General features: G+C 37.0%; 1 protein-coding gene across 2 annotated transcripts; it reads left to right on the forward strand.

Annotated features, from left to right (window-relative positions):
- The first annotated feature begins 374 nt into the window (after nt 1-374).
- On the forward strand, nt 375-22,926 carry LOC127440912 (G2/mitotic-specific cyclin-B3-like). 2 transcript variants are annotated; one of them, XM_051698014.1, is made up of 12 exons: nt 375-525; nt 767-880; nt 972-1,055; nt 4,294-4,397; nt 5,832-5,952; nt 9,154-9,252; nt 9,343-9,435; nt 9,592-9,729; nt 14,215-14,370; nt 18,801-18,950; nt 19,572-19,702; nt 22,324-22,926. In XM_051698014.1, exons 2-12 carry the CDS (start codon nt 806-808, stop codon nt 22,388-22,390), a joined length of 1,218 nt encoding a protein of 405 aa, XP_051553974.1. In that variant the 5' UTR covers nt 375-525; nt 767-805; the 3' UTR covers nt 22,391-22,926. The 2 variants fall into 2 exon arrangements, with proteins under 2 accessions (XP_051553974.1, XP_051553976.1); XM_051698016.1 differs by lacking the exon at nt 14,215-14,370.
- The last annotated feature ends 3,028 nt before the right edge of the window (nt 22,927-25,954 follow it).

Here is a 25,954-nt window from a genome sequence, read left to right on the forward strand (position 1 = left end):
GGCCACAGTGTGCAGGCTGTGTAAAGCACATGTGTGCTGACTTCCTTTCTGCGTACACGTGCATTCTGTGTGTGGCTTCACTGGAAAGACAATGAAGAAAGGGGCTGAAATAATCAAAGTGGTTATGTAATATTAAAAATGTATTAAAACGGTAAAGCTAACTTGGTTATCTAATAAAGACCTCAATGGGTTTCACCAGAGGCTAGAAAGTCTTTGGTTTCACATCATTCTACCTCTTGGCGCGAACTCTCATCCTATTGGTTGCTAGGGTGTTTTTGAAAATTCTACTGTCCCGCCCCTTAACAACGGCGTCCTAGTTCGACGTTCATTGGTCTAATGGAAAGTGCACACGGCCAATCAGCTGACTGTGTACAGTTTTGGACGCATGCACACTGCAACACGGAGTGTGTGTTTCGCCTGGGATACTATTGTACTTTTTGTGAATGTTTACACACACACACACACACACACACACACACACACACTCTTTTAATTTCAACTGAAGTCATTAAACGCATCTAAAAGGTAAGTTCGTTTATTTCTCGCTAAACTAAACATGTGTTCAGAGATCTGCGACTGATGAATGAGATCAAAAGAAGTTCTGAAGTATTTAGAATCAAACCATCTTTTGATCCGTCTTTGCTTGAACTTTTAGCGACCTTTGGTCTCAGATCGCACGTTTGTTGTGTCTTGCACTATATGCACATGGCTGCAATAGTCGTAACAACTGTAGTGATGTTCATAATTCATTGTATATTTCTCATAGAAACAGTTGATAAACGTGAAGGATCAGAACAGCTGTAAGATGCCATTTCCAAGGGGAAAGAAGCCCACCACCAGCAAAATCCCAAAACTTAATACCAATGGACCGGAGAACCAGGCATGATTTGAAATGAATCAGAGATATGCTGATATGTATATTTGATCTTCCTCTAAACATGTCCTGATCTGAGTTTGTGTTGATGTTTCAGCTGGATGGGCTCCAGACCAAGCGTTCATCCTCGTCTCCTCAAGGGGCTCCTAAGAAAAGAACTGCTTTTGTAGACATCACCAATGTAAGGCTGACACTCATGTTTTCATTCAAAAAATATGTCATATAATACATGCATTCATTGCTTCATGTATGAATAGGCTGTCTCTCAGTGTTTTTTGGCCCCTCGGTTTAATGCTGGTGATGTCAAAACAGTAAGTGTTATGTGTGTTTGTCTTGTAACCCACTAACTCAAGCAGTTTGCTTGAATAATGTGAATCTTCTGCCAATCAGCACTGATTGTGCATGTCTCATAGTCATTCTCCCAGTGCGTAGACTTCCTTGAAATCTCATTCATGCTCGAGCATTAATCACAGAGTGTACACAAAAGCAGGGTATCTCACCCTTTAGTAACTCAGATGGGCACCCCCATGGTGGTTCTGGGGTTCCAGGTGAGGTGCTCTCATATGCAAATTATAATAATGGCTCAGTCTATTGACGGTTTTCATTCTATGTCCAGTTTGATTGATTTGGTATTTCACCAGCTTGTTTTAACCTCAAGAAAACTTGACTGCAAGGAAAAATCAAACCCTGAGTACAGTGTCTTGTTAGCAGTTTTTGTGTAGTGCTTTTTATTTGGCTGCAATTTAGATTGAACCTTGCCCTAAAATGTTTAAAGATTGTCTGATATTTGTATATACTAGGGATGCACAATATGAACATTTTTGCCCAATACGATAACAATTTTAATAAAAAACTATAGACCGATACTGATATTTTGCCACTCACCTTATTTTGTCATCAGATCACTGTTTTACTTAAGAATCATGCTTTAAAATTAAAAAAAAAAGTACAAAATCATTAATGTTCTAACAATAAATAATTTCTAACACATTACATTCCAACATTTTAAAGAGAGCCACAATAAAAGATAAATAGAAGATAAACAAACAGTATACAGGACTGTGCAAAAGTCTTAGGCGCATTATATTTTTCACAGAAAAGATGCTGCTAGTGTATCATTAGGAAAAATACATTTTAGATTTCAACATTCCCTTTGCAAATAGAATTAATAGAAGAAGAACAAGGAGTCCTACAACAGATGGTATGGCCACCACAGAGCTCGGATCTCAACATCATTGATTGAGGCAGACTGGGTTTACATGAAAAGACAGAAGCAATTGAACAATCTGCCAACAACCAAGAAAAACTGTGTCCAGGTGTACCTAGGAAAATTGGTGCTGTTTTGAAGGCAATGGTGGTCTCACCAAATGTTGATTTAGCTTTTTTTTATGCTTACTGTACTTTTTATGATGTTAATTGATCAATTAAAATAATGATTAATTATTTATGAAATTATTTTTGAAGACATCCTCACTATGCAACATTTTTCACAACTGCCTAAACTTAAGCACAGTACTGTATAAAAAGATAGAAAAAAACTAAATATGATAACATGATGATTGATTAAAAAAAAAGGTTATTTTGTATTTTTAAGTTGCATTTTACATGTATGAACTGTATATGATAGAACATTACAAAAACATACTATGCATATGCTGGTCAATTCCACGGAAATGTCAACCAAAACTTAACCAAAGAAACAAAACTCCCTTTTAAATTCTGTATTATAGTGGTATAATGGATGATGCTGTCCAGACCGCTAGAGGGGGCTGCTTGCTCACACAGTGCTGACTGCTGCACTGAAATGCATACTATATTTTAAAATGCAGCCTTTTAAAGTTTAGTATTCGTGCAAGGCCATATTGCGATTTCAATCTTAATTCAATCAATCATGCAGCATTAATGGATATCATACCACGATATATCTGAAGTCAAAGTCTGCTGGTATCAAAGCATTTTGGATGGTTTCCCTCATAATGTAGCTTATAGCTAAGTGCCGCTTTCACAACTGTCATGTCCGTTAATAACGGTTTTTCCACATTAAAGTGAGAACGAGAAAGAATAATATTAAATATTACATGCTCTTAGGAGTGCCAACCCTTTTACATGTGGTGGCTATTATTATTTCTGGATTGTTTATTTGAATTCAGAGAGTTAATGCAAAGTGTGTTGCTACTTAATTATAAATAAACCATTTGATTTTCATATTGGCATTTTCATGCTTATAACCAGTATGCCAGTGGTATTAATTTGGTCAGTAATTGGCCTATAAATATCGGCAGCTGATACATCGGTGCATCCCTAATATATATATACAGCTCTGGAAAAAATTAAGAGACCACTACAAAATTATCTGTTTCTCTGGATTTACTATATATAGGTATGTGTTTGAGTAAAATGAACATTTTTACTAGTTTTATTCTAGAAAGTACTGACAAAATTTTTCCCAAATTCCAAATAAAAATATGGTCATTTAGAGCATTTATTTTCAGAAAATGACAACTGATCAAAATAACAAAAAAGATGCAGTGTTTTCAGACCTCGAATAATTAAAAAAAATGTTCATATTCATTTTTAAATGACACAATGCTAATCTTTTAACTTAGGAAGAGTTTAGAAATCAATCTTTGGTGGAATAACTCTGATTTTCAATTGCTGCTTTCATGCATCTTGGCATGCTCTCACATTGCTGTTGGGTGACTTTATGCCACTCCTGGTGCATAAAATCAAGCAGTTCTGCTTTTGATGGCTTGTGGCCATCCATCTTCCTCTTGATCACATTCCAGAGGTTTTCAATGGGGTTCAGGTCTGGAGATTAGGCTGGCCATTACAGGGTCTTGATCTGGTGGTCCCCCATCCACACCTTGATTGACCTGGCTGTGTGGCATTGAGCATTGTCCCGCTGGAAAAACCAATCCTCAGAGTTGGGGAACATTGTCAGAGCAGAAGGAAGCAAGTTCTTCCAGGATAACCTTGTACGTGGCTTGATTCATGCGTCCTTGACAAAGATGAACCTGCCTAACTTCAGCCTTGCTGAAGCACCCCCAGATCATCACCGATCTTCCACCTGGTCATGTAATGGTTAGATGGAGACCTGGAGAGGCCTTCAAGCCACAGTCTCTCACACCCATTGTGAAATTTGGTGGAGGATAGGTGATGATCTGGGGGTGCTTCAGCAAGGCTGAATATCAGATTGAGGTCAGGGCTTTGCGATGGCCACTCCAATACCTTGACCTTGTTGTCCTTAAGCCATTTTGCCACAACTATCTGTCTGTCTGTCTGTCTGTCCCTCTCTCTTTCTCTATCTATCTATCTATCTATCTATCTATCATCTAAATTGCTCCTTAAATGGAAAGTTATTCATGCTAACTCAAAAAATGCTTCTTTTTTTTTTGTTTTTTTGTTTTTTTTTGTTAAAGGCACACAAGATTGAGCTAAGCAATCCCATCAAGAAGAAAGATCCTATCAAGAAGTTGCAGAAGAAGGCCTCAGTATTTGCTAAGAATGATGGCACCTTAAAAAAGTAATTGACATGCTACTACATCTCACTCTTGTCTTCCTCATTGTTGTAACCAATATGTTTACATGCAGAGTTATAATCGAGCTACAGCTGAGTTTTACGTAGTCCAGCTACAATCTTCATCTGTCTGTCCAAGAATGCATAACACAATGCATAATCAAATATTGGAAGGAAGTATATGCAAATATGTGGGGTTAAATACATGTCACACGTCACCTCTGTCTTTTAAAGCATGTGTGCCATGCACAATGCTGAGTCCAGTTGTGGAACGATTAATGTGCATGCATGCTGGATGAAGCGAAGCTTCAATCGCATTATCTAGGCCTGTTAGTCTGACTTTGCAAAATCGTTTACATGAAAAAAAAAAAAAAAAAAAAAAAAAAAAAAAATATATATATATATATATATATATATATATATATATATATATATATATATATATATATATATTGTTTTAGTCCGACTGAAATCAAAATATTAAATTGCATGTAAATGTACTGATTAACAAGGACACCCTCCCTCCTCCAATATTCAGATTAATGAATGAGTAGTATGGTTTTTTTGATGACTGATTCTTAAAGGTGAAGTGTGTAATTGTTCCTATCCCAGCTTAATGTGCAGAAACAGCTGTAAGGCATTAAGGGAGGTGGATGCAAGTAAGGCATTTATAAGTTTGTTTGACCAAAGAAAGTCATGTAGAGTCTTCGGGAAATCTGTTTAAAAACATTCATTATTTTTGCAATTTTGTTTGGTAATGCAGATATTACACACTTCACCTTTTAAAGAGTACCTATTATGGTTTTTCAAATATTACCTTTCATGTAGTGTGTTATATAGCTGTTTGTGAATGTAAAAAATTCTGCAAAGTTTCAAAAATCTAAGTGCACGACAAATGTAGTTTTTGACTCCCAAAAGAAAGAACCGATTCTGAACACCTGAAATGAGTCGTTAGTAATTCCAGACTTACTTCCTGTACTAACCTACGTAATTTGGTAACAAAAAACCCGCCTCTGGTCTTCATTGGCTGCTCGCGAACAGCTTTGACCCGCCCTCAAACACTACACTAAGCGGTAGACCAATCACAACAGACTGGGACATCTGACCAATCAGAGCAGAGTAGGCTTTCTGAAAGGAGATGAATGAATCCTTTAGAATGAATCCTTTAGAATGGATCATCATTTTTGACACTGGAAAAAAAGGTAATGCTGCAATTTAAATTATTAGCAAATTAAAGTGTTTTTTGACCTTGGATGCATGCAAATCTATTGTATGAGACCTTTAAAACAAAATTAGGCACGCTTAAAAACCATAATAGGTGCTCTTTAAATTCCACATGTGGTCCCCCTAATCTTCCTATGTTACATTGAGGTGATTTAAGAGTTATTTAAGATGAAACTGGTTGAACATTTATGGATTGCTGATCTGCTGTTCCATCAGATCAGTCATGCTCAGTTCAGAGGAACAGTTGCAGGAACTGAAGAATGTGGAGTCACCAGTTGAGAAACAAGTGGAGCCCTGTTCCAAAGCTTCAATTCCTCCACATCTACTGCCCCCACAGGTAAGGTCCTGTGTCCAGTTGTTTTTTCCTTAAGTATAACACTTAAAGCATGATTTCCCCTTACCTAAGGAAATTACTTGAGGGTGTTCCAGTGTTGCATAAAATGCCTTAGACTTTTCTCTTAGGTAAGCAAAACAGTTAAGGGATTTACTACAGCGAGCCAGGTTTTACCGTAATAAAATTCTACTGTTACCATGGACACTACCAACTTTTTTTTTTTTATCATGGTCCCTACCAATTTTCAGAAGATTGGAAATGTCCCGACCAACATATGGGCAATTTTACGTCATAGAAAATACTTAGACAATGTTTTTAATGATTATTAAAGTTTTGCTTTATCATTATTCATATATAAATTATTGTCTGACCTCTTCTGAAGCAGCTCATAAACAGCATTATCACTTGGCACCTGTTACCTTTCTCAGCACATTTCAGGACGCACCAATCATAGTTGTTTGTGATAACTGCATAAATGTTTTTTCAAACTCATTTTCTGGAGGTTATATGGGTGGATTTCCATTTGTATCTGAGGTACAGTCCTCAAAATAATAGATTAAAACACTTTTTAGTGTACAGCTCTTTCCCATGTAAAAATTCCCTCTTGGGGAAGACACTTTTGAATTTAAATGACTGTGCCAGGTACGGGATGGATTAGAGGTACAAGATGTTAAAATGCTTGTAAAACTGTGCAAAGAACGGATTGCCATCCTTAAATTAAGAATATTAGTGTTGGTCAGTAAGGCCGTAGCTCACTGATTCTTGAGATAAGGAACAAAACATGTCTTACATACAAAAGTCATTTTATGTTAAAAATCAAGAAATTCATAATAATTATAATACTGGAAAAGTTATATCTAAAGGAAATATGTATACTCAGGGCATTCATTACTTATATTTTTTAATAATTTCATTAGAATTGTTTTTCTTCTTGCTCTATACTTGGAAGCACATGTAACTTTACCTGTCCTCAGCAAGAGGTCACAATGTTAAACTGCCAAACAAAGTGTTAGAAATGTAACAAATTCATAAACATAAATATAAAATGAAAGGTAGGGATCTGTAAGATATAAAAAAAATACATAAAGAAAACTTAAATGATATTTTCCATAAAAAATATTGGCTATCTGCCTATCAAAGGTGTGTCCTCACTTTGCATCATCTCCATCAGATTTTTAAAATCCTGAATAAATCAGACAATAACATGGTCAGCTATAACTCTGAGTACCGCTTTCCCACCTCCTGCTCATAGTGGATGCAACAGTAGGACACATGGTCTGGTAAGTTTCATATGTTTTTATATTTTAAACAAACAATGTTGAAGTCTCTGAGGTCACAGCTTCAACATGTCAACTCCGTCATTCCCATTATGATTATTTCTGTTAGAATTGTGGAATAATTTTGGCATTTTTGGTTTAGGTTATAGAGGCAGCTTCAACTGCATTTTATCACTTAACTCCTTTACTGAACACTATTATTAGATAATTAAAGACCTTACACTTTTGTTGGATGAATCAAATTAAAATAGTGTACTTTTTAGTGTGTCTGACACAAATCACAGTAAGAAGTTATGAAGTGAATAAATGTCAATTTTCAGAAAAAAAGCATTTTTATAAAAAACCTGTTCAATTGCATGGATAAATATATCCATTTCAAATTACTTTAGTATTAAAAAAATAAAAACTCAGATTTGATACGTTTTGTCCCTTATCTCAAAAATCAGTGAGGAAATATGCAGTATATAAAAATGTGCGAAATTTCGCAAATGAACTTGCGATATGATTTTAATACATCCATTCATACAGTTTATAATGATGCAAAGAGCAGAAAATACTAGGCACACTTCTGGTATGTGTGTGTTTCTATAAGATCGCCCTCCAGCAAGCAATTTCCTATATTGTGTGATGGTCAAATTTGTACTCCTGCAAAACAAATTTAGCACTAAGATGGTCTAAAAGGGTTCTCATTAGCATGAAAATTTTGCCGTGGCACACTGTACTCTTCAGTTGGTTCTGTAAATTTAATTTCTTCTTTTTTAGAAACCTTGAAACATAAATTAAAGTTTAAGTTTTCCTAACCTTAAGTTTTACTTAGGAAAATGGCAGTTAAGGTGCTTTATGCAACACTTAACAGTTTTTAAGGGCATAATTATGTAAAAAATAAATACTTCAGGGAAATATTAAGGGATTATGACGTTTTACCAGAGACACTTTTATTTACTGAGATAACAACCTCCTGTCATTGGAGAGAGTGTAATGGTCAACTAGCGTGTTATGACAGTAAGTCACCATTTGTGGATACCATACAAATGTGGGACAGCTGCAAACTGACACCTACCTGTCGCAACATTGTCAGTGTCTTCTCTTATAAAACAGCAGTTTTATCGTAGTAAACACTCCACACATAATCCATTCCAAAAGTATTGTTTAATGTAAAACATGTTGTAGATTAGCGGACAGGTGGTCAATTCATTAAGTGATGAGCTGTTTCCTTACAAAACCAGTTTATTCAGCACACTGAAGCATCTCGTCCATTGACATCCATTAAAAAAAACAGCCTCTTGTCTCCCTGCCCATGTACCGCCATAGAATGTCTATGTGACCGCCACGTTATGCTATTTTATGCTAGCTTGTAGGCTCCCCTTAATAGAAGGGTTCTGGTTTTACCTATAAAAACCCTTAAGTAACACTTACAAATTATTTTCTGCAACACTTTTAAGTTTAAGGGAAACTTTAGGGTTATCTTAAGGGAAAATTATACTTAAGGTGCTTTATGCAACCAGGCTGCTGTGCTTGTAAGCGTTGTCAGAATTGCCAGGAACAATGAAAAGAAATATGAATATCCAATATCCATTAATAAATATTCAGTTGTTCTGGAATGCTGTATAATTTTACAAAGTGATGCACTGGAGTGTTAAAAGGCTTTAAAAAAAAGAATTGCCATTTAATGGTGAAAAGAATGGGCTTAAATAAGCCCCATAGGTTTGTTTCGCCCTACAGAAAATGCAGATGAATTAGTCAAAATGTAATTTCAATAATGAATGCTCATTTAGTTATTTAATTATGGATTAAATCCTTTCTGCAAAGGTGTATTCCTTAAGACTGTAATGTTTTGAGGCTCGGAAGCAGTTAGTCTTTTTTGTTTATAGATTTCAAAGCACTAATAAATCTTTTTCTGATTTGATGTTCTTCTGCTGTCTCTCAGATCCCTCCAGAGTTTGACATTGATTCTGAGCACCTCAGCGACTCAACACATGCACCAGAGTATGCCAAAGATATTTTTGACTACCTCAAGAGCAGAGAGGTTGGTTTAGTCATGACTTCATCAATGATCTGACTGGCAGATATATCGACCTATCATTAATTTAAACCTGATTGTTTCTATGATTTTCAGGAAAAGTTTATCTTGCATGACTACATGGCTTATCAGCCAAATCTGAACAGCAATATGAGAGCGATTCTAGTGGACTGGCTGGTTGAGGTCCAGGTACGTTTTGAAATGTGATCATTTGGCAGCCAAATAACCCATCATTACACTTGTGGTTTTCCCACATTTTGGTATATAAAAAAAAAAAAAAAAGTCCATTGCTGTTGGGGGGTGTTGAGCACTGATATGACTCTACTCTTGCTCTGATTTCTGTAGGAGAATTTTGAGCTGAATCACGAGACTCTGTACCTTGCTGTGAAAATTACGGATCATTATCTGGCTGTGACCCAGGCCAAGCGGGAGTCTTTACAGCTCATTGGTTCCACTGCCATGCTCATTGCTTCGAAGTTTGAGGTAAAGCATATGCTCTCTCATGATAGCTCAAAGTCATTGCTTTACACTCAATCTTTTCTGGGCTTAGAGGTAATTACTGAACTACTCAGTCACTCTTTATCACACAGACATGCGCACACACAACCTCATAGAAACATGGTTACTCATTAAAAGTGTGCCTTTGATGCCAACTCTTGGTCCAGGTACTTTCAAAGCTTTAATTTTCCAGTTGTTTCAGAATATTTTATCTCAGTCAGACATGCAAACTTCTAGTCTTTGTTTTTTGTTTTTGTAAGCGCATATTAACGCATTGCTTACTAGGGCTGGGAGATATGGCAAAAAATTATTATCACAATATTTTTTCATATCATTCGATATAGATATTTATCACAATTTACATTTCATACCATTAATGGGAAAGGAAATGCATTCCATATACACTCAGTGACCACTTTATTAGGTATACCTGTACATCTACTTATTCATGCATGTATCTAATCAGCCAATCGTGTGGCTGCAGTGCAATTCATAAATATTGCAGATATGGGTCAGGAGCTTCAGTTAATGTTCACATCAACCATCAGTATGGGGAAAAAATGTGATCTCAGTTATTTCGACCGTGGCATGATTTTTGGTGCCAGACTGGCTGGTTTGTGTATTTCTGTACCTGCTGATCTCCTGGACAGTTGAAGACTCAGAAAACATAGCCTGGTCTGATGAATCTCGATTTCTGCTGAGGCACATAGATGGTAGGGTCAGAATTTGGCACCAACAGCATGAATCCATGGACCCAAACTGCCTTGTGTCAACAGTCCATGCCGGTGGCGGTAGTGTAAAGATGTGGGGAGTGTTTTCTTGGCACACTTTGGGCCCGTTAATAATAACCAATCATCGCTTGAATGCCACAGCCTATTTGAGTATTGTTGCTGACCATGTGCATCCCTTCATGGCCACAATTTACCCATCTTCTAATGGCTACTTCAAGCATGATAGTGCACCATGTCACAAAGCAAAAGTCTTTTAATGAACTGGTTTAATGAATGTGACAGTGATTTAGTTCTTCAGTGGCCTTCCCATTCACCGGATCTGAATCCAATAGAACACCTTTGGGATGTGGTAGAACAGGAGATTTGCAGCATGAATGTGCAGTTGACGTATCTGCAGAAATTGCGTGATGCAGTCATGTCAACATGGACCAGAATTTCAAAGGAATGTTAACAGCATCTTGTGGAATCCATGCCATGAAGAATTGAGGCTGTTTTGAAAGCAAAGGGAGACCCTACTCTGTATTAGTATAGTGTTCCTAATAAAGTGCTCAGTGAGTGTATTTGTTAGACCTCAAGAGTGAATGTAAACAGAACTTGCTTGTTTACAAGTAAATTCCACAGGGTAAGCTATGTTTTTATTTAAAGTTCAAGAATTATACTCAGTTTAGGATTTAATCCAACATTGCCATTACAGTGCTGCTGAAGTCTTAAAGGAGCTGCGCGTCTTTTGGACATAAGTGATCGGTTTATGTGATCAGCCAAATTACTGATCACCGATCGAGTCTTGGACGTGAATATCAGCCAATACTGATCGGTGGCCAATCGATCAAAGCATCCATAGTCTTAACCCCTTAAACGCTTGTGGGTGAGGCCAGGAGCATGTAATAAATTTCCACTTCAAATGTTCCCGCATACATAATTCAGTCATATGTGGTATTATTTGAAAGCTTAGAATCTGAACTTTTCACTGAAGACCATCACTTTTGCACTTACATTACATAATGTAACTAGAGGCGCTTTTTCACTATTGGATCGGACAGTTCTCATCGCAGAACCGTGCCGATCCGGGCAAGTTGGCGCGGTTATGTTTTCTTTTTCCACTGTTGTGCGGTGAAAGCAGGATAATGTCCGTTACAGATCCGTCTTTTGGTGATGGTGTGAGAGTTAAACATTGGAGTAAGTGCGCTATGGAGGATGATCACATATTCCTGTATTTTTTGTTTTTTTGGACCGCTTTTTCCCCTGGTTTTACTCTGCTAAAACACAGGAAACACATGTCCCATGTCGCAAAAAGGAAAGCAAAGAGAAAAAGGCGAGAGGTTTATCATCATTTGCAGAGGGCATGTGTTTTCCACCGGACACAAACACAGAGAAAGTTAAAATTTCCTAGACTAGCTAAAAGGATATTTATTGATAAATTTATTATATGTAATATATGACAATGTATATGAGAATATATTGATATAAATTGACTTTTAATGAGCTAGTAATCTAATTCCTTGACATAAAAGGCGTACAGGAAAATAAATGTAGGCTACTATACAAGTTAAATCAACATCATCAACAAATCATGAAGATACACTAAACATACACTGTTTTTTATTAACTTCACCCAAATATTAGCAAACTTGGCACACTACCAACAACTAAATGTGCTTAAGTTACCTTGGCGTTGGCAAATTGACAATCGTGAGTCGCCACATACTAAAGCCATTCCACCAGCACGGTTTAGTACGGTTAGCTAACCGTGCCGAAAATTCCGGGTTGAGAACAGTTTATAAATGTGCCATACTGAACCATGCTCATACTTTAACTGTTTCGGGACCCACTTTATATTAGGTGGCCTTAACTACTATGTACTTAACCATCTGATACAGTGTACTTATTATGTACATACATATTGTTGCATTGTAATTACATTTAAAGTTCTTGCATTTAATTACATTTGTAGTTACACTGTTAACTTTACCCCTAACACAACCCTTACCCCAAAACCTAACTCTAACACCTAATCCTAACCCTACCTTTACTCCTAAACCTACCCATACCTCAGCCTCAGTAACAGCAAATGTGGGAATTTTGCAGAACAACATGTAGTTACACAGTAAATACATAGTCTTGTATGAATTTAATGTTAGTACATAGTAGTTAAGGCCACCTAATATATATATAATAATATAACCATTTGGCCTGGTGGTGGAAAAGCGGCCTTAGGTAAGACTTGAAAACCTCGCAAATGAGCGCCACGTTGAGATGACGATATTGAAATATGAATATGCATATAAGTGTTTCACATAAAACTTAAATAGACAAGTCATATAGCAAATTAAAATTCTTGTTCTCAGGAATGCAACTATACAGTTTGTGTTGCCATAACACCAGAGTTTGAAAGAACATAAAGTGAAATATGATCTCTGTAAGACAACAAAGAGAAATGTCTCTCTGATTTCTGCTTCCATAAGCCACGATGGCACCACAAACTCTATATCAGCTCTTACTTTAAGCTGTTTGCTTCAAAATTAGCCGTTTTTTACTTGTCTGTGAGTGTGCTTAGGAAAATATTCCAATATCTTATCTCGGATGTCCAAAACAAAATATGCAGTCCAGCAAAAAAGCAAGATAAACAAATCATCTGCAAAAAAAAGTTTTCAACATCAATATTGATGATGAAATATTACACATTGCAAAGCGGAGGATTCCAACGACAAATACATTGAGCTTCTAGTCAGCTGACAAGCCGAGATATTCAATGAAAATGTGAGAAAGGTCTATGCATATATAAATATACACTTGTTGTCTATGGACAGAGACTATTAAGCAGAGACTGGTCACTTCTATTAAAATGAATGGGAGAAATTGGTATGCCCAACGGTCAACGGATGTAGAATAGAAGTCCCGCCTTACAGGTAAAAGAGCCAGTCACCTTTAAGATACAGACATCATATGTCAATCAACTTGAGAATGCGCATGCACATTAACTCTACAAGCCAGGAAAAAATCGTTTTTTAGCATAATCTAAGGTAAAGAAGCACAATTTATGATACCAGTGTAGTCAGATTTTACTGTTGATTTGAAATATGTTCTTTGATCATAATATTGAACAACCGTTTTAGAGATTTTGGTCTTTCCACATTCAAGTACATAGGATGCCACTTGTTTACATAGAAAATAGCTGCCTGGGAGCGTTCCAAAGATGGCCGCCGAGTGGACTGACTTTGAGGAGCAAAAAGACTTTGCTGTGGACGAGTGCATGTGTGAGTGCTGAGCTGCATTATAGCGCCACCTACATTTCAGATCTGTATATTGTGACGGAAGGTGATAGATGAAAAATGATTTTTCTTAGAACTTGCTGCCATCTAGTGGAATGAAGTAAGCATTTTTGCAGGGAGGTACAGCAAACAGAGCACAAATTGTATGCTTGGAAATTAAGGCAGTGCATTAAAATTATTTGTCAGGAAGGAAATTTCAAAATTATGATAACATTTTCCTGTAGTAAATTTGTCACACTGGACATGGAAGGTAAAGATCACCACATTGCACAGTGTGCTTTGATTGTATACAACTGCACAGTTTGCCAAATGTTGTAGTTGGTAATCCATGCAATCCATGCATACAGAAATGTAGCATACTTTGCACAATAGTTGTACTGCTTAAATAGTACAAGAAGAATGGTAGTGTTGGTTTGAACATGACATAAAGATGAGTTGTTACTCATCACCCCTCTGGTGTATCCTTACAGGAACGGGCTCCACCTTGCGTAGACGATTTCCTTTATATTTGTGATGATGCCTACAAACGCTCTCAACTCATCATCATGGAGATCAGCATCCTGCAGGCGCTGAACTTTGACATTAATATTCCGGTTCCATACCGTTTCCTCCGTCGTTATGCCAAGGTGAGAGAGAACACAAACACACACACACCCTCACTGCAGAGACATTTAGAGCTCAGAGTCATTCGATACATGCCACATGATTAACACCAGATGTGTACGTGTGTACGCATGTGTGTGTCAAAGTCATTGAGAAGGACTTTGTGGGAAAGTTCATATTCAGTGTGCTCTCTGCGTTTGTCAGGTGTGCCCCGTTTGTTTCCTTCGCATTCCCTGAGGAATCTGCCCTTGTGTGTCTATGACCTGTTGTCAGCCGATATGCCAGCTTACTGCTGTCACATCCATTCCAGTCTTTAACAGTTGAATTAATCAAGCCTTAATTTAGGCTCCAGGATGCCTTTTTAGCAACGCATGTTAAAGCTTATATCACTGAGTATTATTTTAACAAACCCTGAACTTCAAGTATTAAACACTGATAGTAACTTGTCCTGCACTGCTTGTTACAGGCATAAATGCTACCTCAAATCATGCAGCCTATTGAGATAGGGTGAGTTATTATTTCTCTAAGCAGTCAAACTTTCGATTTTTGTCTGGCTGATGATTAAACAGGTGAATCCCTGACATGTATTGAAGATATGATCCAAGCCCTGTGTCTCTCAAAAATAAAAGGGAGTGCGCTTCTGTGTTTATAATGGCTTTTGAGACTTTTTTAGTCTGTACTGATGATTCACAAATAAAAGTTGAATGATCGGTTAACATCACACTCACAACTCACGATTGGCATTTGTGATGTTGAGTTTACAAGCATTAGACAGTGTCTTGCATCAAATAAGCCCCAGTTAATTTCTCTATATATCCAGAAACTCTCCCGTAAAAACTGCTTGTTGTGCGCAAGCATTTTAAAATTGTTGATCGTCGATGAAGAGAATGTCGCTCTGTCAGCTTTGCAGTGAAAAATATGCAGCTCGCTCGTACTTTTGGGCCATGCAATTTCATTTTTGCGACCAACGCTCCTGAATGATTGAGAAAGTGCCCATTGCATGAATAATATTGAGTCAAACAGCTGACGTAAATATGTTAAAATCTCACATCCACTGGAAGTATAAAATAGCCAGAAAAATTCTTGATCCACTTCTTGATTTAAAAAAAAAAAAAAATTTTTTTTTTTTTAAAGTTTTACATTTTAATTCAGTATTAAATTTGAATTCTTGCTATAATTGTCTTACATCATGCACAATGTGTATATCTGTTAAAGGGATATTCCGTGTTCAATACAAGTTTAGCTCAATCTACAGCATTATGTGGCATTATGTTGATTACCTTTTCTTTAAGAACAAAGACCAAAAATTGAGGTTACAGAGAGATAATTACAATATAAACGATTGGGGCTAATTTTTGAGGGTTTAAAGGCAGAAATATGATGCTTATTATTTTATAAAAGCACTTACAAGAATTATTTCGTTAAAATTTGTGTATTATTTGAGCTGTAAAATTTAAATCTTCGTTTTCATGCTTTTACTAGGTTTACAGCATTACATTGTGAATCATTGGTAATGAGGTTAGGGTTAGAGTCTTTTCCCACTAAAATCACCTTAACACACACATTTATGTCTTGAGGCTATACTTTTGAAACAGTGAGTATTTTAACGTTTACTGAGTGGCCCCATTAACTACCAATGTGCCTCACTATAACAGATTTTTGCTTTTTTTAAAGAAAAGGAGGGACGAGTCTAAATTAATTTTTGTGATAATTAACATTAAACCACAAATGCTGTGGACTGAGCTTAACTTGTATTGAACCCGGAATCTTTCTTTAAGGCTGATGTGTGTAATTTTTTCGACAGCACTTTTTCAACTTAACTTAAAATGCAGAGACAATTCAGTGTCCCAACCAGCCTGACACAGCAACATTAGCTCAACCAATGGCATGAGTTTGGGGTGGGACTTTCAGTTTGTTCGGCCAATGGTTGACTCAGAAACTTTCAAATGTTTTTCCTGCTATGGCCCTGAGACCGGATTAATAAAACATTCTTTTTAATAAGATAAAAATAGTAATTAATAATATTTTGTATTCCAGAAAAGGCTTCTTTAGAATGTTCTTATAACTGTTCTTAATGAATTGCACTTATGAACCTTCCGTATGTATCTTAAGAACTTTATTTTTTTTTTCTTAAAGGTGTGCTCAGTAGCTTTTCTTTTTTTTTTTTTTTTTTTAATCTTTCAATAATCAATCATTCAAATGCAGTAGTTTTCAGTTAACAATGCCATTGTAGAAATGTACTATTTACAGTCAGTCATAGGGGTGAGTAAAAATATAGATTTTGTGACGCATCACAATCCTTATTTGAACGATATAGATGCCTAAATCCTAAGATTGATTCAAGTAAAGCACATGTACCTGCGAATAAATTTTGCGCTATCAGGCTGCCGAAGCTGGCATCCGGCGCTTGAAATGCTTTAAACGCATTGGCGCGGTGCAGTTTTACACTCGTTACAGTAACTGTGGTATTTTGAAATACAGAAGTGTTATAGTTTTGAACAATATATTATACATTTTTATTACAACTTTGACAGGTGTTACAAAATACTATTTACACTGACCTAACCACAGTAATGATTACTTAACATAACTCATTAGGAGCCTATGAAAGAAAAATGATATCTGTTATGGAGTGGGAAACAAACAATTTTACTAGCACAGTCCCAACTCAGTAAAGTGCTCTCTACTCATGGGTACTGTCAGAGTATAATAACTAGTCCTATAGAAATTAGGTTAATTTAAAAGGTCAGATTGCAGATTATGCAAATAGTACAAATTATGCATGTAAACAACAAACACGTTAATGTATGCATATATACAGTGTGTGTGTGTGTGTGTGTGTGTATATATATATATATACACACACACACACACACACACACCAATCAGCCACAACATTAAAACCACCTGCCTAATGTTGTGTAGGTCCCCCTCGTGCCGTCAAAACAGCGCCAATTCTTCTCACAGTCTGAGTCCTTTAGGTGCTTTTTAGCAAATTCCAAGCTGGCTTTCATGTGTCTTGCACTGAGGAGAGGCTTCCGTCTGGCCACTCTGCCATAAAGCCCAGATCGGTGAAGTCTGTAGGCAGTTCCTTTGACTTTATGACTTGGTTTTTGCTCTGATATGCATTTTCAGCTGTGAGACATGTGTGTGCCTTTCCAAATTATGTCCAATCAATTGAATTTGCCAGAGGTGGACTCCAATCAAAGTGTAGAAACATCTCAGAGATGATCCAGAGAAATGGGAGCACCTGAGCTAAATTTTAAGTGTCATGTGGGGCTTTTCCACTGCATGGTACGGCTCGACTCTGCTCACTTTTTGGGGGTTTTCCACTGTGGATAGTACCTGGTACCTGGTACTTTTTTTTTGTACCATCTTGGTCGAGGTTCCAAGTGAGCCGAGCCGATACTAAATGTAACGTCAAAACCCTGCAGATCACTGATTGGTCAGAGAGAATCTATAAGCTAGATGGCAGGTTAGCTTACCCTCGTGCGTCGTTTTTGAGCAAACACAGTGATGTCCTCGTGTGCGCTTTGGTGTATGATTTCCCAAACTCTCCTGTATTTTTTAGTGGTATTTTGTCTTGCTGCCGTCAGCCTCTTTTGAAACAAAGTTTGTCATCTTGCTGTGAAAAACAGCCACATGCCGAGAATCAAGAACACCATTCCTTCGATATCCTCCATTGCTCCATTGTTGTGTGTTTATGTCACGTTTAAGATGATGTCACGGCAGTAGAGGCGGCGCAACTATGACGATCAGCCTATAATCCCACCCACGTTGAGGATGCACTAAACTGCAGTGGAAAAACAAGCTCAGAAAAGTAAAGTGAGCAGAGTCGAGTTGAGTCGAACCGTAACGTGCTGTGGAAAAGTGCCAATAGCAAAGGGTCTGAATACTTATGTCAATGTGATATTTCAGTTTTTTCTCTTTAATAAATGTGCAAAGTTATCAAAAATCTGGTTTTTGCTTTGTCATTATGGGGTATGGAGTGTAGATTGATGTGAAATAATAATAATAATTTAAATCATTTTAGCATAAGGCTGCAACATACAAAATATGAAGAAAATGAAGGGGTCTGAATACTTTCTGAATGCACTGTAGTAGCTGGATTTGGCAAGCATTTGCAAACTGCAAATCTTGGAGGATAGGATGAGTTCTCTCCAAAATGTATTAACTACTTTATTCTGTCCCTTTGCTCAGAGTGCTCTGATATATTCCTAAATCATGTTTTCACCATATCACTCCATTAATGTGAGTGAAATTTGTAATAACAAATGGCTTGTGGTTTTTATTAAAGTGATTGAAATCTGTTTTAGTTCAGTGCATGTAAAAGATTGACTCTGTTCAAGGTGTGAATAGCTTTGCTTCATCTTTTTATTTAATTCTTGGTGTGAATAAGGCCTAATGGTGTGTGTGTGAGTGTGATGATTAACCACCTCTCTCCTGCTTGCAGTGTGTGAATGCAGGTATGGACACTCTGACTCTGTCACGGTTTATTTGTGAGCTGAGTTTGCTGGAGATGGAGTTTGTGCCCTTGAGAGCATCTCTGCTCGCCTCTGCCTGTCTGCTCATCGCCCTGGTTACAAAAGATTTGGGAGGATGGGTATGTGTTTACAGCTATGAGTTTATTATATTGGCACAGGCACAGAGCTCCTGAATTATACCATTTATTTACACAAAATGCAGCCTTGCTCTCTGCGCACCTGCGTGCTGTGATTCAGTATCCTGTGCTGTTCTGATAGCACTAAATGAGCTAAAATGACAGCAGTTTTATAATGGAATGGTGACTCTTCATTCTGGATGCTAATTTCTGTCCACTGGCATGGAGCTCTAGCACCGAGTAGTGGATTGGTTTGTCCTTTAAGACCAGGACAAAGGCATTGTTGTTAATGAGAGTGAAGATGGAAAGTGTTTTCTGACTCTTGAATAATTGGTTTGTGTCCTTTATGAAGAAGTCAGAGGTAGAGCACTGCACAGACATTTACTCACCAACTCACACAAACACATTTACATTCTCTGTCTTATCCTCAAAATATTATTGACAGCCTGAGGTTATTTTCTTCTCGCACTATGAAATATTTGGCAGGCGAAGTAAAGCCACATATCCCTTATGTAACACTTCTAAGCCCTTCAGAGAGTTTCACAGAATCTGGCTTTACCTCAAAATGACGTTGCAGCGTGTACGTGAAGGTTTTGAGTGATGATATCCCACCTCTGCTTCCAGACACCATGTCTGCAGTTCCACTCTGGATACAATGTGGAGGATCTGGTGCCCGTGGTCAGAAAACTCCATCACATGCTCAGCAGCCCACCAGATAGTAAGCTCGCCATCATCAGGAGCAAGTACGCTCACAAGTAAGTCATCTGTGCTGTTTTTGATTCAAGACTTTAAATGTTTATTTTTAAGCAGAACTGCAAGATTTTCAGTCATTGCTGTTAATTTGAGTTATTAAAGGCATAATACAACCCAAAATGTAAATTCTGTCTCTATTTACTTACTCTAATGCTGTTTCAAACCCATATGACTTTCTTCCATAGAACACAAAACGAAAATAATTTAATAATCTTCACTGGGCTATTCACTATACAATACATTTTAGTAATGACTCTGGACTGTCAAGCTTTAAAAAGGACCATAAAACATCAGTCAATTAATTGATACTACTCATACACTATATTCCAAGTCTTTGAAAGCCATGCGATCACTTTGTGTGATGAACAGAATAGGGATTGGTATGAGTACTCGGGTACTCGGACATGGCAGCAATGATCGATCATGAAAACGATGATCGATGGTGATCATGTATGATGTGACTTTTCACTTAATTCGAAATTCAGTGACAATTACCTGACAACTAAAAGGTGTCAAAGAGGGAGCTTATTTTTAATTTTGAGATTGATTACGTTGTGGTTTTGAGGGGTACATTTATTGTCAGAGATGTCACATAGCAACCAAACTGATATACGACACTGCAGTGCTGTAGTTATGATAATCAAAAGAGAGTGTAATTCACTGTGTTTTGAACACCTGTCTCTGCAAAACGTTTGCTAAACACGTTTTATTATTATTTAATGTAAGAACTTTGACTCTTTAATGGATATTATTTAATAAAAGTGAATGTTTGTCACTGACTGTAAACCTCCCTGCCCTGGGTGCTGAAATGTTTGCGTGACATAACACACACCTGCATCTCGATAAAATTAGAGTTGAAGATTTCCGCACGAGTTTCCAAGTTAGAAGTCCGACATAAAGTGTCATTCCGTTGCACTTTCCCCAGTTGAAAGGTGGAAATTCTGACTCTCTGAGTTGAATGGAACGCTTCATGAATCATCACAGCAACAACAATACAAAGCATCGTGGCTTTCCCGACAGGAGCGAACACTTGGGGAGACACACACACCAGGTGTGTGGCGGTGGACTCAGCGTGCTGAAGCAGCGCATATACACCAGGCGAGTGTTTCAAACAGCTAGACAGAGCGCAGCTAAATGGAACAGAATGCAGCGTCTTCAAAACTGAACTTCAACTTAACACGCATATTAAAAACGCGATGGTTATGTTGTCTCCTGTTAAGCCGACCGCGATTTGAAATATAGACGGTGCGCCCTTACTAAGACTATGATGGTAACCTGAAGGAAGAACTGACAGACGTGCGTTGTGCACATTCTTTCACATAATGACAAAATATGATGAATTATATTTTGATTATGCAATCTTTTATACATTTAGTAACTGATTATTTTATACCAGCCTATTACAATGAATAGATGATACACTGGAACAAGAAGACGCAATGTAGTAGGCTAGGACGTTTGTCAGACATGTTATTATATATACAGTTATGTACATGTCATTGCCCCTCGAGTACTTGACAAGTCCGAGTACTCAAGTTGACAAAATGACCAAAATGCCCATCCCTAGAACAGATTGAAATGTAAGTTATTCACTCTCAATTGAAATCATTGATCAACTTAAAACTGAAGTGTTTTATTTTTGTTTTACTGGCGTCATTAAATGGAATTGCAAGAAATTCACTGTTTTCAAACAAATTCCAGAAAACTCACGTTTTCTATTAGTTGTACAAACAGGTTGTCCCACCCCAATTCCACACCATTGGTTGAGCCAATTTTGCTGTGTTTTCATTTCTATAGAGCAAGATAAATGACAAAAGGATTTTAATTTTAATTTAGTACATTTGAATTTTAGACGTGGCATTTAAAAAATTTAATTTTCCATGGCGTATTTTATAGGTTTGATTTTGAATTTCGTAAATTTGTATTATAGTTATTGTATTGTAATTTGTATTTTGTTAAATGTGGCATTTAACAAAATTGAATTTTGTTTTTGCGTCATATTTTATAGATTTGTATTTTTAAACAGCAGATTTTGAGAGGAGAAATTAGCCGTAAATATTCAGATTATAAAATTACAGCTGAAGAAGAAATTAAATAGATAGATAATTGGAAAAGAGTGTTATGGATCTTAACCCCATTGAGCTTTTGTGGGATCAGCTAGACTGTAAGGTGCGTGAGAAGTCCCCGATGAGACAGCCACATCTATGGCAAGTGCTACAGGAAGCGTGGGGTGAAATGTCACCTGAGTATCTGGACAAACTGACAGCTAGAATGCCAAGGATCTGCAAAGCTGTCATTGCTGCACATGGAGGATTTTTTGATGAGAACTCTTTGAAGTAGTTTAAGAAGTTCTGAATTTTTTTTTTTTTCAAGTTGTAATAGTAATTTTTCACATTATTAATGTCCTGACTATACATTGTGATCAGTTGAACGACACTTTGGTGAATAAAAGTACCAATTTCTTTCCATAAGAGCAAAATCTGTACATTATTCCAAACTTTTGGCTGCCAATGTATTTACATATATTTTTTCTTCTTTTTTATTATTATTTTTTTTAATTATTTATTTCCCTTTTCATCTTAAATAATTAGCTCTTAATTTTCTTTCTTGTTTTATTTTTCAGGGTTTTCTTTGAAGTTGCATTGATCCCCACAGTGAATCTACAGAAGCTGGAGGGGTTTTTGAAGTGAGCTGAGGGGAAATGTCTGTAATGTTTCAAACACTGTAAATATTTATATTTAATGTTGTATTTTAATCATTTGAAATAAAGTGTTTTATATGTGTGTAAATGGAACGGATATGCATGTCTTCCATTTTATGTTTGGATGTGTTTAAACCATATTATATATATAAACCATATTACTCCTTTAATGTAAAATAATTTGACGAAAACAGAAACCAGTGACCGTATTATAAATGTTGTTATTGAAACCTTGAAATGTTCAAGAAAAAGTTTGATAAAGTATAAACCATCCTATCAGTTATTAACCATCTTATCAGTTTATTCGTTCTTTAGATTTGTATCTTTTTGAATATTATGTTACTAAAATAGCATTTTATCAATGCTTAAACATGTACATATATGTTTGTCTGTTGGTTTTCCTACAGCGTTGTACAGTTTGCCATGTCTGAGTTGGAAGCATTTTTCTAAACAAAAAACAAAACAAAATAAATCACACTTGAATTTAGTGTGTTTCAAAACACTTTGTTGATTAAAAAGTGTTCAATTGAATTTTTGTGTTTCATGCCTCGTAAATTAAAGGCACTTAATTAAATGCCTTATTTAGTTTACGAACAGACCAATAATGCAGTACTGGAGATTTACCACTAGGAGGCAATGTGCTCCCAAATCTTTCACTGAATTGATCATGCGTGTCTGCATTCAACTACATGTCTCTTGAACCACCATCGATTACTGCACCTATAGAAAATAAATACATAACCTTCGTCACACACTCAACCCCAGTGATAATTGAATGCTGGAAACTGCTCTTTATCTGAGGAGATTTTCTGGCTGTTTGGATGTTCAAATAGACTCTGACGTCTGTTGGACGTTTTTGGATGCAGTTTGAGTCACAACTGTGAGCTGGTCCAATCCATCACGGCCAACAGCGAACAACAAACCTCTCCCATTCTGCTGGAATTAGCTTTTTCTGCTGAAATCAGAGACCTATCAACATATCTCTCAGTTCCTCCTGTGTGTTTTAATTTAGGATTTGATAAGGAAAAGACTTTGATTGACATAAGATAGCAACTTCTCAACCTCCTGTGGAATAACAGTGGTTGTGCTGCTTATCAGGAAGGCTGATTTCTTGTCCTACTGGCTTTGAAAGAATAGAACAGCCAAAAATGAAAATTCTATCATAATTTACTCCCCTATATGCTGTTCCAAACCTGTATGACTTACTTTCTCTTGCAGAATACAAAAGGTGAAAATGTAATATTCATGGCACTGTTTGACAGACTCACTTTAAAGCTTAAAAGAGAGCCCAAAAATATCATAAAAGTGCAACATGTGCATCATAGTCTTCTGAAGGCATACAATAGGTTTTGGTGAGAAACAATCCGGATCATAAGTAATTTTTGAAAATCTTTGTCTAGTGCATGTTCATGAACGTTATGAGAGAAGCTTGATCACAGTGGCTTGCGTGTTCATGTGAAAACTTAAGGCTGATGTTTAAAATCCTCATTATTGCATTCCATTCCTTCATTGATGTTTGTGTGTGGCATCTCAGCCGGTGTGTTTGCCATGCTCAATGCTGTCAGTGGACAGCTCCCTTTGATCACTGACCAACTGGATCATGGACTTTGTCTTCAGTCTCCCTCACATGTGTGCTGTGAGTCCCTAACACAAAGTTGGGCCAGTCTAACTGCAGAATGAAGCAGCACTCATTAGTTAATCATTAGTAGTGGCACTGCATTTTGTTTACTGCTAAATGACATTTATAATCAGGAAAACAAAGAAATGTTTGCACATTTATGGATTAATGTCTGGTGACTCCATTAATTGGGATAACTTGGACAACGCTTCCATATTTTAGGGGGTGCCATAAATTATACATCTACTTTATGAATTTTGTTACCAGCATAATGCTTGCTTATGAATGCTTTGCAGGATTGTTGCTAAGATTAACTTGGTCTGTGACTTGGTCTTTTGTCCCCCTGGCCCCCAGACAAATGCTTTTCAGTGCATTTCCATTATTAGGTTTAACGGTGAATGTTGCTGAATCGTGCTGTTCTGTACCAATCCGTGCTCGTTGACACAGTTATTACTTCTTTTTCCATTGTAGTGCTGCAAAATCAGGATTAGAATGGAAATAAGTGTCAAGTATCCAATCGTTAATTGGCACGTCACTAAAGTCATTCCACAAGCAAGGTTCTCTGTCCTGAGTACGGTTATCTAACCGTGCTAAGAACTCAGTGCAGGGTAGGGTTGATACCTGACCAAACTGTGTACCAATGGAAATGCTACCAGTAAAATTAACATTGTGGCTTAATTTCGTTGTGCTGTGGCTTTTCTCTTGTGTTGTGACCTAATTACGTTCTGTCACATTTCTTAATTTTGTTGTGTTGTGGCTTAATTTTGTTGTGGCTTAATTATGTTGTCACGTTGTTTATTTAGTTGTGTTGTGGCTTAATTTTGTTGTGTTGCAGTGTATTTCTGTTGTGGCTTATTTTGTTGTGTTGTGGTTTCTTTCCATTATGCTGTGGCTTTTCTGTTGTGTTTTGGCTTAATTCCATTGTGTTGTGACTTATTTCCATTGTGCTATGGCTTTTCCGTTGTGTTGTGGCTTAAAGGGTTAGTTCACCCAAAAATGAAAATTCTCTCATCATTTACTCACCCTCATGTCATCCCAGATGTATATGACTTTCTTTCTTCTGCAGAACACAACCAAAGATTTTTAGAGGAATATCTCAGCTCTGTAGGTCCACTCAATGCAAGTGAATGAAAGTGAAAACTTTGAAGCTCCAAAAAGCAGATCAAGTCAGAATAAACATAGTCCATCAAACTCCAGTAGTCAAATTGATGTCTTCAGAAGTGATCCAGTTGGTTTTGTGTCATAACAGACCAAAATGTAATTCCTTTTTCACTATAAATCTTGACAGCAATCTCCTTGGCAATTGTGATTTCAAGCTTGATTACACTTCCTATAGTGCCATCTAGCGCTTTGCACAATGCGTCAAGCACTAGGAAGTGTAATTGTGCTTGAAATCAAGATTGTGTCTAGAGACTGCAATGGCAAGATGTACAGTGAAACAGGAGTTATATTTTGGTCTGTTCTTACCCAAAATCGATTGGATCGCTTCAGAAGACATTGATTAAACCACTTATGGATTATCGTTTTGATGACTTTATCTCATTTTTTGAGCTTCAAAGGCCTGGCCCCCATTTACTTGCATTGTATGGACCTACAGAGCTGAAATATTTTTCTAAAATTTTTTGTTTGTGTTCTGCAGAAGAAAGGAAGTCATACACATCTGGGATGGCATGAGGGTGAGTAAAAGATGAGAGAATTTTCATTTTTGGGTAAACTATCCCTTTAATTTAATTGTGTTGTGGCTAAATTTAGTTGTGTTCTGGCTTATTTTGAGAAGGACTTAGCTGCAGGCATTGCTACAAAAAGGGGCAGAAGCTCCAAACTCCTATTTAAGATATAGGGAGCCCCTTACCTAACCCTTTCCCTAACCTTAACCGTTAGTGGACGTGACGCCCCCTTTTGGAGTTGGCGCAACCCTCTTTTGGAGTAACTACA

This window comes from Myxocyprinus asiaticus, chromosome 1 (genome assembly GCF_019703515.2).
Source record: "Myxocyprinus asiaticus isolate MX2 ecotype Aquarium Trade chromosome 1, UBuf_Myxa_2, whole genome shotgun sequence".
Lineage (NCBI taxonomy): Eukaryota > Metazoa > Chordata > Actinopteri > Cypriniformes > Catostomidae > Myxocyprinus > Myxocyprinus asiaticus.

Bases quoted from the DNA above. Each gene is read 5' to 3' on its own strand.
- LOC127440912 (XM_051698014.1), top strand. From the start codon at position 806: ATGCCATTTCCAAGGGGAAAGAAGCCCACCACCAGCAAAATCCCAAAA. The intron at 5,953-9,153 runs GTAAGGTCCTGT...GCTGTCTCTCAG, and splicing joins CACATCTACTGCCCCCACAG to ATCCCTCCAGAGTTTGACAT. The intron at 14,371-18,800 runs GTGAGAGAGAAC...TCCTGCTTGCAG, and splicing joins TCCTCCGTCGTTATGCCAAG to TGTGTGAATGCAGGTATGGA.